General features: G+C 48.9%; 1 protein-coding gene across 1 annotated transcript in view; it reads left to right on the top strand.

The window, feature by feature from the left end:
- The window catches only part of LOC106807435 (transmembrane protein 132E-like), a 37,714-nt gene extending 24,524 nt beyond the window's left edge, over positions 1–13,190 (top strand). Inside the window, exons 5-6 of the mRNA XM_014809758.1 lie at positions 9,250–9,412; positions 9,955–13,190. Coding sequence (XP_014665244.1) covers positions 9,250–9,412; positions 9,955–10,814 — 1,023 coding nt within the window. The 3' untranslated portion in view covers positions 10,815–13,190. The remainder of the gene's footprint in view (positions 1–9,249; positions 9,413–9,954) is intronic.
- Positions 13,191–13,201: the final 11 nt, after the last annotated feature.

Below are 13,201 nucleotides of genomic sequence, written 5' to 3'. Positions count from 1 at the left end.
GTGCTCGTCAGATTATAGTAGATCGAACGTCTTGTCTAATGGCCCAGTCACACATCACGACGTGTAATTAGCAATTTTTGGCCAGTGCGTTGTCTTTCGCTGGGTGTGCGTCAGCATTCGTTACTCGTTCGTCGAGCGCGCTGGACCAACGCTATGCATTCGTTGTCATCGCTGTGTGCGTCGGGATTTTTGTGCATGCACAGTTTGGCCTGTATGACAGCTAACTTGGACGGATTGTCATACAATTTTCAGGATAGGTCAGAAATCGCCTAACTTAGAATTGATGAGATTTTGGTCGTAATCCGGGTCCAATTAATTAATTAACTAATTAATTAATTAATAAAATTTTCAGGATAGTTCAGAAATGGGCTAACTTAGAATTTATTATATTTTGGTGGTGATTCCGATCCAATTAATTACTTAATTAATTAATTAATCAATAAAAAATTTCACTTAATTAATTAATTAATAAATAAAAATTTTCACAGTGAGAGAATTCAGCTGCCTTGGCGGAGGTCTGTGCTTTCCGAGTGCTCTAGTTGTTGTTATTGTGATGACATGGGACGTCGTGCTAGTATATAGTAGTCCCACCGCGCACCCTAAGAATACATTTAATTTCGCATTAATATGTTACTGATAGTAGAAGCAGCTGGTAAGTTCGAGGAAGGGTAATCTTAACCGATTTCCTGCAGCTATCATCTGCCACGGGGCGCGTCGGCTGGGGGCGGATAGCCGAACGGCCTGTAGATATATAGGTTAGCTGCTAATATCCAAATAAGCAGTCGCGGACCAAATTGTTGGGTACTGACAATAATCCTTAGCCTGCGAGGGCACATTGTCCAAGAGAAGGAAAACTCTCATTTCAAACCACCTGCTGCCTTGCAGAGTGTGCCTTTTAGACAAAGGCTAGGGCCCACTATATACCGATAATAGTGGTTGGTCTTAGAGGTCAGCCGTTCGAAATGTGGCGGCTCCTTCCCATTTTCGATGTTTATAGTTTATAAATTTACCGTTTATCGTTTACTGTTTGCGCAACCAGCTTCACTGCTGCCATTGTTAACCCTGCCCGCGTGAAATACTGACGCCCACGTGTTTATCGGTTAATAGTCAGGGGTGGTAGGGCTAAAAAAAAGGGCCGTTTGGTTCACATTCTTCCAAAAGCACCAAATTTGGCCCAGATGCTGCCCATACCATACTTTTTCGATTTCTGGCGGGCGCCGGAATGGGCGCCCCCTAGGGCCGCCATATTGGCAAATTCCAATATGGCCACCACCCGGGTTGGGGGTCAATCTAGTTAAACATCCAAAAGAACTATAATAATAAATAACACCACTTTTTAGGGGTTTTCAGGGTCTGGGAATCTGATTCTGATCTTACTTCAGTGATTTGAGGTCAAGGTCACCCCTCAAGGTCACCCTAAAGGTCATTTTGGGGTCAAATATGTTATTTTTTAGTGTTTTTGTCAATATATACAAACAGCACATCATTTTATCAGTTTCTGGGGTTGAGTAACCCGAATCTGACCTTATTTGAACGATTTGAGGCAATATTGCATGTCAGGGTCACGATAGAGGTCACCCGACCGAGAGGTGAATCGTACGTCAATTATAGGTAAAAAACCAAAAGTGCTAGAATCAGACATAATACCACTTTTTAGGGATTTGTGGCCTCTGAGAATCCGATTCTGATCTTATTTATAGGATTCGAAGTCAAGGTCACCCCTCAAGGTCACCCTAAAGGTCATTTTGGGGTCAAACCCAGCGTTTCTGGTGTGTCACCCCCACATCCAAAAAAGTTTGAGATTTTCTCCACAGAAACACTTTTGCCAAGACACACTGCAGCGACAACGACCGACCGTAACGACAAACGACTTTTCAGAAAATTAGAAACTATTGTTTCCTATGTATAATGAGCCATTGAACACTGACCGGCAGGGCTCGACTTTAACGGTGGCTCGGGTGCCAATGGCCACCTAAAACAGTGTTGGGCCACCTGAAACTGTCGGGTAGGTGGCCCGCCTGGCCACCAATAAAAATAAGGCCGTGCATGCCTACGCGACCGGTTCCGGACGAGGAGCCGCTAGGCTACGCGTCCGGACATCCATCTCACACAGCGATCTTGCGACACGTACACGCATTATTGCGGGGACGCTCTGCTGATTGCCGAGTGTGTGTGTACGTGTGTTTGTGTGTGTGGGTGTGTGTGTGTGTGACGTGCGTGTGCGTGTGCGCGTGCGCGTGCGCGTGCGCGTGTGTACGTGTGTGTGCGTGTGCATGTGCGTGTGCCCGTGCGCGTGCGTGTGTGTGTGTGTGTACGTGAGAAACACCCTCAAGTACATGCTGAATTCATAAAGGGCAACTTTGTTGTGCAGAAATCAGCTAGAAAGTTCAGCCTCATGGGAAAGGACCAAGCTCATGAACAGTCAAACAAAACCCTTCAGACGCATGGCGGAGCAGTTGGACTCTATGAGAACCCCGATGCCCTTACACTGTTTATGCTGGCTTAACCTGACTGCGCACGGATAGTTGAGGAGTTCGAGGCCATCCACGACCCACCATCATCATCCACTGCTCATCATGAGGAAGGACACAGCTTGCAAGTCATGTTTCGAAAGAATGTACTATCGTTCAGCGAGGTGGTCGAGCAGCTAGGCAACCCTTTCCTCACTACAAGTCAGGAGCTTGTAGCACTCGATACACAGAATGTCATGGAACAGGCCGTTGCTAATTCTCTATCTCAAATCCACGAAGCTGGCCAAGCCCTTCAAGTATCTGATACCATCAAGCGGAACAACATGCTAACATTCGCCAACCGACCTAAACCCAAGCAAAAATGCAAGAAGGACACTGGCATACAGAGGCAGAATATGACCTTAATCATGCAACTTTTCCTCTTACTTCAGTCGCGTCCCGATGCAGACATGACAGACTTCTTTCGGTTCAAAAATCAGAGAAAGCCACCAAGCCTGGCGGATCGAGGGTTGCTGCGATCTGGGACGAAGTCGGACATTCTGCAATGCTTCAATGCACCCACTGGCCGCACAGCTGCTGCCAAACAAGCCACGGTGGTGGTGTTGGATATGGCAGCAGTGATCCACATGGTGCGCACCACAACAGCAAAAACATTCAGAGATTATGTGCCGCTTCACATTGTACCATTTCTGGAGGCCCAAATAAAGAGTGGTACCCAACGCATCGACGCTGTATAGGATAATTACCCCGAGGAAAATAACCTCAAAGCGCTCACGCAGCTACGATGTGGGAAGGGCCCACGGACAAGACTCAGCGATGGCAGCACTTAAATCCCGAAGCATGAATGGAACAATGGCTTCCTAAAAAATGAGGAGAACAAGAAGGAGCTGTTCTCATTCATCAGCACACAGATCTCCAAGAACGACATGGGTGGAAAGCTCCTCCTGAGTACCCGTTTCGAGACCGTGCTCTCCAACAAGCATTGTGGACTCCACAACACTTCAGCCGTGCAACCATTCCGAGGCGGACACAAGGATCTTACTGCATCTGGCACATGCCGCAGAGCAGGGTCATACAACAGCCTATGTTCGCACGGTGGACAGCGATGTCGTGGTTTTGGCAATCCGGTTTTTCGAGACCCTCGGCCTATCAGAGCTTTGGGTGGGGGTCGGTACTGGTAAAAAGTACCGTGACATTCCAGTCCATACCATCGGCTCCAATCTCGGTCCTTCAAAGTCCTTGGCACTACCCCTCTTCCACAGCCTAACAGGATGTGACACGACTTCACAGTTTCTTGGATGTGGCAAGAAGACCGCCTGGGCAGCCTGGAAAAGTATGCCGGACCTCACCGACACACTTGTGGCTCTCACACGCGACCCTGACCTTCAGTCTGGAGTCTGTGCATATGCAGCAGATCGAACGCTTCGTGGTACTCATGTACAGCAAGGGGTGTGGTGCAGCTGGTGTCAATGAGGCCAGGCATCGCCTCTTCACCACTGGAAGCAGATCACTGGAAAATATTCCACCTACCCAAGCAGCACTGTTCCAGCATGTGAAGCGAGCATTACTACAGGCGAGTTTCTACTGGAGTCAGGCCACCTCGGTCCAGCAAGAAATTCCTGACTTCAGTGAGTGGGGATGGCACAAAGATGGCACCAGTACATGGCAACCACTATGGACCACTCTCAGCAACGCTTCAGTGGCATGTGCTATTCTCTTGCACTGCGGCTGCCTCAAGGCATGCACAGGAAGGTGCAAATGCAACTGCGCCGGTGTCCGATGTACGGTCCTTTGCAAATGCGAAGGTGGATGCGTTAATAGCGAAGATGACCAGTATAGTAATACTTTAGTCTGAATTACTTTCATAAAAATTGATTCCTGAATAATCTTTATTTTTTAGTAGTACACTGCTGAGCTTTGACCTTTAACCCCAAAATGTGGTCACTATGTCCTCAAATTGCCAAAATAAGATCAGAATCGGATTCTCAGAGGCCACAAATCCCTAAAAAGTGGTATTATGTCTAATTCTTAGTGTTTAATGTTTTTTTACCTATAATTGACGCACGATTTAACTCTCGGTCGGGTGACCTCTATCGTGACCCTGACATGCAATATCGCCTCAAATCGTTCAAATAATGTCAGATTCGGGTTACTCAACCCCGGAAACCGATAAAATTAGGTGCTGTTTGTATATATTGACCAAAAAACACTAAAAATGACATATTTGACCCCAAAATGACCTTTAGAATAACCTTGAGGGGTGACCTTGACCTCAAATCACTGAAGTAAGTCTGGGAATCTGATTCTGATTAAATAATACCACTTTTTAGGGGTTTTCAAGGTGATTATAGATCTTTTGGATGTTTAACTCTTTGGGGGGCAATCCGCCATATTGGCAAATTCCAATATGGCCACCACCCGGGCCCCGGGGGGCGCCCATTCCGGCGCCCGCCAGTAATCGAAAAAGTATGGTATGGGCAACATCTGGGCCAAATTTGGTGCTTTTGGAAGAATGTGAACCAAAATATCCCTAACACCCCTGACTAATATGCATATATGCATATACATATTAACATATATATATATATATATATACATTATGCATATGCATTATGCATATATGCAATAAGTAAAAAATCCTAGAATACTACGGTTCTCCAACTAAAAGTTACGATTTGGTTATCAGAAACCTGAAAGAGAATCGAACAATACGGCACGTACTACGGAACGACTACCAATGCAGGACACACGGGGCATTTCGCAAGTATCAGAAAATGATGGGCGGCATGAGAAGCTGGTGCATGCTGTGGACCACATTCTCTATCGTACCGCTCACGCTTATACTAGAAGCCCTTAAGGTACGCTTATATAATTCACTACAACAAGCCGCTGTGATATAACACGTGCTTTAAATTGATATTTCGTCTCTCAAACTGTTACTGTAATGTCAGTGAGATGTTCTTGAAGGCGTATATCTCTTTATTATATTACTTAACTTATATTATTAACTTGTCTCTGAAAGTAACTTGTTAGCCATATTCGCGTCGGTTATACGTGTACAGGCAAACACAGACTGCAAACATCATATGAACTGCCGCCGCTAGCGTCATTGTTTAACAAATGGACTGTCTAGACGCCGATTCATCATGTTCCACGTCGCATTTTACTGTGTCTATTGACTACTGTTAGTACTTTCCGTTTCCATGCTAGATATAAAAGGTGTCGATATGTTAGCGTATGAACCTCAAAACAATCGACACCGCCGTGTGCGCACGAGATCGCCACGATTCGCCTGTCGTCCGGCGGACGATGTATGAATCATACAAATAAGAATTACGTAAGAAATCGCACGTCGATCGGCTCTTGCAGGTCAGTCTCGGCTGGGTTTACCTGTTTATGGGCGTCGTCATTGGTTCGTCCGTTGTTCCCATCGTGCTCTGTATGATGTGGGCTCCGTTGACGGCTCCAGCAATGGTCGTTGGTACCGTTGGCGGGTGCGTGGCCGGACTGGCGGTCTGGCTCGGTGTCGCTTCGACTTATCCCGGCGGAATAGCCTTGAAATACTTCATGGACAACACGGGTATGAGATGTCGTGTGTAGTCTTTATTGTGTTCGATAGTTTACAGGATTTGTCGTTTAGTTCCGATGTGAGATAAGATGTGTGCAACGAGATTCTGCCTTTCTTCGCCGCCTATCTTTCTCTATCATGCTCTTTCTGTTTTCATCATCATTTCATCATATATGTTTTCATCATCATCATCATCTGTTTCTTTCTTTATCTTTCTCTATTTCTTCCCCTTTAGTCTCTCTCTCTCATCCACATACACGCACCCCTCCCGTCTCCCGATATTCCTCGAAAGCTATAGTTATCCCTATTGCGCTTAATTTGTCTTCACTTGTTATCAGTTTCTCTCTCTCTCTCTCTCTCTATTGATTTTGTGAATAATAAATTATTGCTATAATTGCACACATATAAATGCCACGTATCAGCGGTCTTGTTGGTTTGCTGTCACAACCTTCGTTCGATACAGGGCAAGAGCTGAGCATGCTGTGTGGAAACTTGGCCTCTATAATCATAGGCGGCTTATTGACAACTATCATCACCGTTTGCACGCCGAGGTCGGGAGATGCAATATCCGCAAACGAGGTTTGGGAGGGGACGCGTGATATTGATAACCCCCTCGCTCCCTGGACGGAAATGTATGCAAGGTAATACGACGCGAGGTTAAACCCTATATCTACCCGTCGAGGCAATAAAATTACGTACGACGGCACGGGGGCGGAATTGTGTATCTTGCGTTCATTTCACGTTGCGCGCAATATTTGCACGCTGCATTGCCCTTTTATTTAATTGGGAATTTTGCATGATTAGGGCTACCCTTACGAAAATAACACACGTGTGTTTATATTGTACTCGGTCGTCATCCTATTGAGCAGTGCGCCAACTTTCGACAGCTATATGTCATGTTTTGTCGTGCGCAAGCATTTCCAGGGCCGTCTGGCGGACGTTGACATTCGTCTGCTTTTTGCAGAGAGTTGCACATGAAGGCAGCAAACGAGCTGAATAATCGTCCGTCGATCGTGCGCGTGTCGAATGCGTTTCGGTCGGCTAAGCTGATATCTTACGTCGGTTCGATCAGCCTCACCGTCGTCATGATCATCGTCTGGCCCGCGCTGATGATATTCACCGGCGTCATGGAGCTTCGCCAGTTCATTAACTGGATCAACGTCGCCGAAGCGTGGATGTTCCTCGCGGCCGCCTTTATCATCGTCGTGCCCATCTACCACGAGTACGCAGCGATACGCAGCGCCAAGAGGACAACGGCCAAGGTGACAATGAAGCGGGACCTCGGGTTGGCGCTATCGCAGGGCGCGTCGGGGAACACGAACCGGCTGAATCCGAACTCGCGCGGATTCAGGCCTCGGCAGAAGGTGCGGCCGGATCGGGATTACGCGTCGGGAAGCGTCCATCTAAATTCGGACACGGCCGCCACTCCGACGCCGACGCGCATCTCGCCTGACGTCGTTGAGAACGAGGTTATCTCCATTATACACACCGAGAGCATGGTGATCGAACCGTCCGTCATGGCCGCCACGAAACCGTGACGATGACGATGACACTGGTAGCAGAGATTTTTTTATAGACGAGAGCGGGACGAGTAAATTTGCGTCTTCGAAGAATCGCGATGGCGTGTTGCTGATTGTGGATTCTGACGTCATATTTCCTATCTTCCTTTACGCGTTAACTGGGCCATATCAGTGTTGTAGGTCTCGAGACCGGTCTTGGCCTCGAGACCGGTCTCGAGACCGTTTTCCTTGGTCTCGGTCTCGGTCTTGGCCTCGAGACCGGTCTCGAGACCGTTTTATCCATCCATCCATCCATCCATCCATCCATCCATCCATCCATCCATCCATCCATCCATCCATCCATCCATCCATCCATCCATCCACCTATCCATTTATGTGATCCGTGATACACTCATGTTATTTCATAACGCCAGCGTCAGATTTGGTGACTCATGCCCCGATAATTGCTCCCTCCTCTGCTCCATTATGTCAGTTATTTCGGCCCGTCTCTGAATTCCTCTCTCCTTCTTCGCATCCTCCATCTCCCTCCCCTTTCCCTATCGTGCAGGCAATGATGTTCGTCTGGTGACATTACTGAAGCCTGAAGCCATTCGAGCGCTGCCGCCACCGCATCGATATCTCCCTCGCATCCTTCGCTCCCGCTGCTGCTGCCCGGAGGAGAGAGAGAGAGAGAGAGGAAGCTCGTGAGAGGGATGAAAAGAGAGACCACTCTGTGTGATCAATAGGATCAAGGAACTCTCCACAACAGCTGTTCCTATATATCCTGGAAGAGGGAAGAGGGAGGAGAAGGAGCGGGAGAGGAGTTAGTAGACGATAGGGACGAGGGAGAGGGCCGAGATAGGTGGCTTCTTCACAGCATTTCCGATACTGGAGGCGGAAGAGGTGGGGTGGGTAGGAACTAGGAACTAGGGAGGAAGAAGGAAGGGTAGGTGGGTACTGGGGCGGAAGGGGGAATAAGGGGATGTGTGATTAGGAGCTGAGGGAGAGAGAAAGGAGTGAGTGAGTGGGTTGCTGGCAATGACGAGCGGCTGTTGTTGTCGTGTTCATAAAAGTTCGATCGATATTTACGTTCAGGGCATTTTACAGGTGCAATCCATCACAGGTGTTGCTGTCTGTTGTGTTTACCCTGCACGTTTGTATGCCATGTTCGTTGCCACGCAATGCGTTAGTTTTTATTGTAACTAAGCAAAACATCAACGTAGCTCTCCAAAACATTACCCGTAACTAAGTAAAACGATGTACCGTATGTAATCAAAACGTTACTGTGTCTAAACACACTATACGACCGTAACTAAGCAAAACATTACCATAAGCATAACTAAGCAAACCACGACAGTAACTATTCAAAACAGTACCGTAACTGAGCAAACCATGACTCTATCTCATATTAACCCTGCGGATTTTAAAGCGAGAATTTCTCATGTTTTTCTAACCGTTTTCATATTTTCTCAACCATTCTGATATACCGGTACTCTTTGCATAACACCAAATGTATATAGTGAGGCTAACGTGTCATAGAACACTCGCACAACATTCTTCCACTAATACATGTACACCGATGTGCATTGTAAATTATATTCTGAATGAGTCATTTATTCATTTTTCGATTTATTTGAGAACGATCGTGTTATTCGAGAAATGCTTATGGATATAGTGTATCGTGCTGAATGTTTGCGTTTATCCACACCAGGAGGGGCTGCTGGACGTCCACCTGCTGTTTTCGGACGGCACGGACACAGCGTTGACCGATGTGCCGGACAGCAACTATCTGCTGAACGTCGTCACCAAGGACAAGGGCGTCGTCGAGTTCTCATCGATGCCCTATGACAGCTTCCCTCGAGTCATCGCAGTCGGTACGCCATCTAGTGTCGCGTCTAGATATTATTATTCATCATTGAGTTATCATTGATGGGTTTTGCTATCCCCCGGGCGTGGAGGGAGGGTCACGTGATACAGTTGCCGTATACTTCAAAATCATTAACCATCCGGTAACGCTAACTGCAACACCTCCAACGCTAACTATAACACTAAATATATATATCTCGGAGCGCTATATATAGGTCCAAAAATCCACAAACCTTAACCCTAACCCTAACCCTAACCCTGACCCTAACCCTAATCCTAACACTAACCCTAACCCTAACCCTAACCCTAACCCTGACCCTAACCCTAATCCTAACACTATCCTAACACTACTGCTGCCACGTTGCAGTCACCTCCCTCCACGCCCGGGGGATAGCATTACCCTGTAGTTATGGGTCATGTGGTGCCATCTATTGTCTGATGAACACGTCATTGTTGCAGGTCCGGTTAAAGGATATAGTAACAATCTTGTACCTGTTGTTGGTCCTGTGTCGCCATCTGTCGGCTCTCAAACGCATCCTTAATGTTGTAGGTCCAGGTAAGGGAGATCTGCTGCGTGTTTCTGTCGAGCTGGGAGACATGTGTCTGCGTCGACGCTCACCTCCGCTCGCCGCCACCGCCACCTACGTCGAAGTTGACTTCAGCAAGGCAGCGGCGGCGCGCGCCTACGATGGTGGCGCCCTCATGGAGCTGCAGAACGATGGCCGCTTCCTCGCCAGCAACCAAGCGAGCGTTCGCGATGACGAGCCGTTCCACAAATACCGCGCAATCGGCAGCGCCCCCTACACCGATGATGAGAAGAAGCCAGCGGCGGCGGTGGCGGCCGGCGCCGACGGGAAATCAGCGCCGATGCGGGACGAGCGGCGCCCCCTGCTGACGCGCTCGCCGTCGTTCTCACCGCTCGAGATCGGCATGTACGTGCTGCTCGGCATCTTCTGCATCGCCATCGTCGTCTTCGTCGTCAACTGCGTCGTGTTCGCGACGCGCTACCGCCGCAAGCGCGTGCCGGCGCGCGACACCGTCTCGGACGCGCCGGACTGGGTCTACGTCGGCCGCGCGACACTCGAGCGGCAGTCTGTCGTCATTGACCCCGGCGCGACCCTCATCCGCCAGTCCGACTTCAACGGCAACGCGGCCGGGGGCGGCGGCGGGGGCGACATCGACTCTGGGCACGTGACAGAGACGACGTCGAACAACAACAGCAACCGCAACAGCACGCACTCGTACCAGGGCTCGGAGATCAGCATCCGGCTCACACCGAACCCGCATCCCAGTTGCCGCAGCGACGGCGGTGGTGGCGGCGACGGCGTGCAGTGGGACTACGAGGCAATGGGACTCACCTACGATCAGCTGAAGGACTACTTTGACAACCTCAAGGAGTCAAATGCGTAACGCGCACACCGCGCCGCTGCCAGGAGGTGTCGTCGGTGCCACCAGATGGCGCCCCGACTGACCGTCGCCACCGCCGTGCTTTGCCAGGCAGGTCGTCATGGGAACTGTAGCCGGGCATGGCTCTTGGGTGGTTTTGCGCCTTAGTCGATCAGGCAGTTGTGATGTACGGCACTCACCAGGGGGCGCTAGGTATGGCACTGCCGGCTACAGTGGCGATCGGACCATGACCTGATGTATCAGTGCTGCATCGGCGGAGGTGACGACGGATGCCTAGTTCGTTAGAGGAGACGAATAGCAATGCCGTCACTCCAGGAGCGACACGATGATTAATAGCTGCCACGGCGCAAGCGGGATCCATCATCTCCTGGCATCTCTCCCATCCTGGGATCTCTCCCATCCTGGGATCTCGCCTATCATGGGATCTCTCTTATCATGGGATCTCTCCCATCCTGGGATCTCTCCCATCTTGGGATCTCTCCCATCCTGGGATCTCCTCCATCTTGGGATCTCTTCCATCCTGGGATCTCTTCCATCCTAGGATCTCTCCCATCCTGGGATCTCTCCTATCATGGGATCTCTCCCATCCTGGGATCTCTCCCATCCTGGGATCTCTCCCATCCTGGGATCTCTCCCATCCTGGGATCTCTCCCATCCTGGGATCTCTCCTATCATGGGATCTCTCCTATCATGGGATCTCTCCCATCCTGGGATATCTCCCATCTTGGGATCTCTTCCATCCTGGAATCTCTCCCATCTTGGGATCTCTCCCATCCTGTGATCTCTCACATCCTGGGATCGCTCTTATCATGGGATCTCTCCCCTCCTGGGATCTCTCCTATCATGGGATCTCTCCCAACCTGGGATCTCTCCCAACCTGGGATCTCTCCCATCTTTAGATCTCTTCTATCATGGGATCTCTCCCATCCCGGGATTTCGCATCTTGGATGCATGACGTAGCGCGACATGGTGTCTAGTAATCGCTAGAGTTGTCACCTGTGCTTGCAACGTGCGGCCCGCGCGTACGTACGATGACTGGCTCCGATTCAATGCTCGAACCGACGTAGACAAACCATCGAAATCAGTAAATCTTAAAACACTGAAAAGATTAAATTAGCTACTGACATTGAGTTTTCCGCCGCCGCGAACCACGATGGGCGAGACAAACAAGAGAGCACTTGGGTGGTGCAGCTACTCGGAGGTCTGCCCTCCGTCCCTCTACCTTAAGTCGCAAGGATGTATGAAATGCAGTCTTAATACCTATCTAACGTACGCAACGTGTCGGTTTTTCAGAAGGTTGCTTCAAGGTCACTGCGGAGGTCGTATCTCTATATATATTTATTTATTTATCGTGCCGTGCCCTGCACTGAATTTTATGGTACTACATACATATACATATACATGAAAATATATACGCAGTAAATTTAGCGTAAATTCAACTTTTTATGAACTCTTGTTCTATCATCGATGACAGGAATCTGTGTAATTAATTACTAGTTGTTAATTGGGAGAAAGTTTGCCGTTAATATAGTGTTATCATACGTTAATATAGTGTTATCATACGTGTGAGAGAAGTCGTGTGCCGTGCAACGTTTGAGAGCACGGCGTGCCATTAGTTGGAGTGGGCGTGGGGGCAGAGAGTACGCGTGTTCCACAGATACGAATGAACGATTGCAGGACTTTCACTGCGTATGTCGATTGTTCGCGTATCGGAAGTGGATTGGTCGCCGTGGTTCCGTCGTGTCGGACGGATGGCGCGGTGTGTAGTGTCCGCGTTCGTCGACGTTTATAGCGGCGGGAACCGGTAATGTTATGTACGGCGATCACACACCGTGTATTTGTAATTTCACTCGTGGTTTCACCTGCGCGACAGAAACTGCTGCTTAACGGTGTAACTGTGAGCGTGAAACGTCCTAAGCTGGACCAGACCGAGAGTCCCAGAGAGCACCTCATATATCTCACTTCATGTCCCTTTATAGATCAGTGAGAGAGTTTTGTTCACACATTCGTTGTTGACGGCGATATAGCATCTAAGTATCAGTCACAGGTCTACGCATGGAATTTTAAAATGCATTTCTCATTTCAGATAGCCTCCTCTAACAGCTATAGTGTAGGAAGCAACGGCGTATTTTAATTGTCACACACACGCACGCACACACGCTCTTTTACATTTTCAATGTTCGAATGTTGTGGTTTTGCCGCATTCTGAGCGTAAGATGCATGCATACATCTATAACACTAGTGATTTGGCTTTTTTACAGCGCGTACGTGTAGCATATAAAGGGCGCTAGGGTTGCAGTGTTCGTGTGCGTGTGTATCGCTGACATTTTCCTCACACATCACGCGCACGCACGCACGCACGCACGCACGCACGCACGCACGCACGCACG

Source organism: Priapulus caudatus, unplaced genomic scaffold, assembly GCF_000485595.1.
Source record: "Priapulus caudatus unplaced genomic scaffold, Priapulus_caudatus-5.0.1 Scaffold215, whole genome shotgun sequence".
Classification (NCBI taxonomy): Eukaryota; Metazoa; Priapulida; class Priapulimorpha; order Priapulimorphida; family Priapulidae; genus Priapulus; species Priapulus caudatus.
This window is presented reverse-complemented; position numbering and strand designations above follow the sequence as displayed.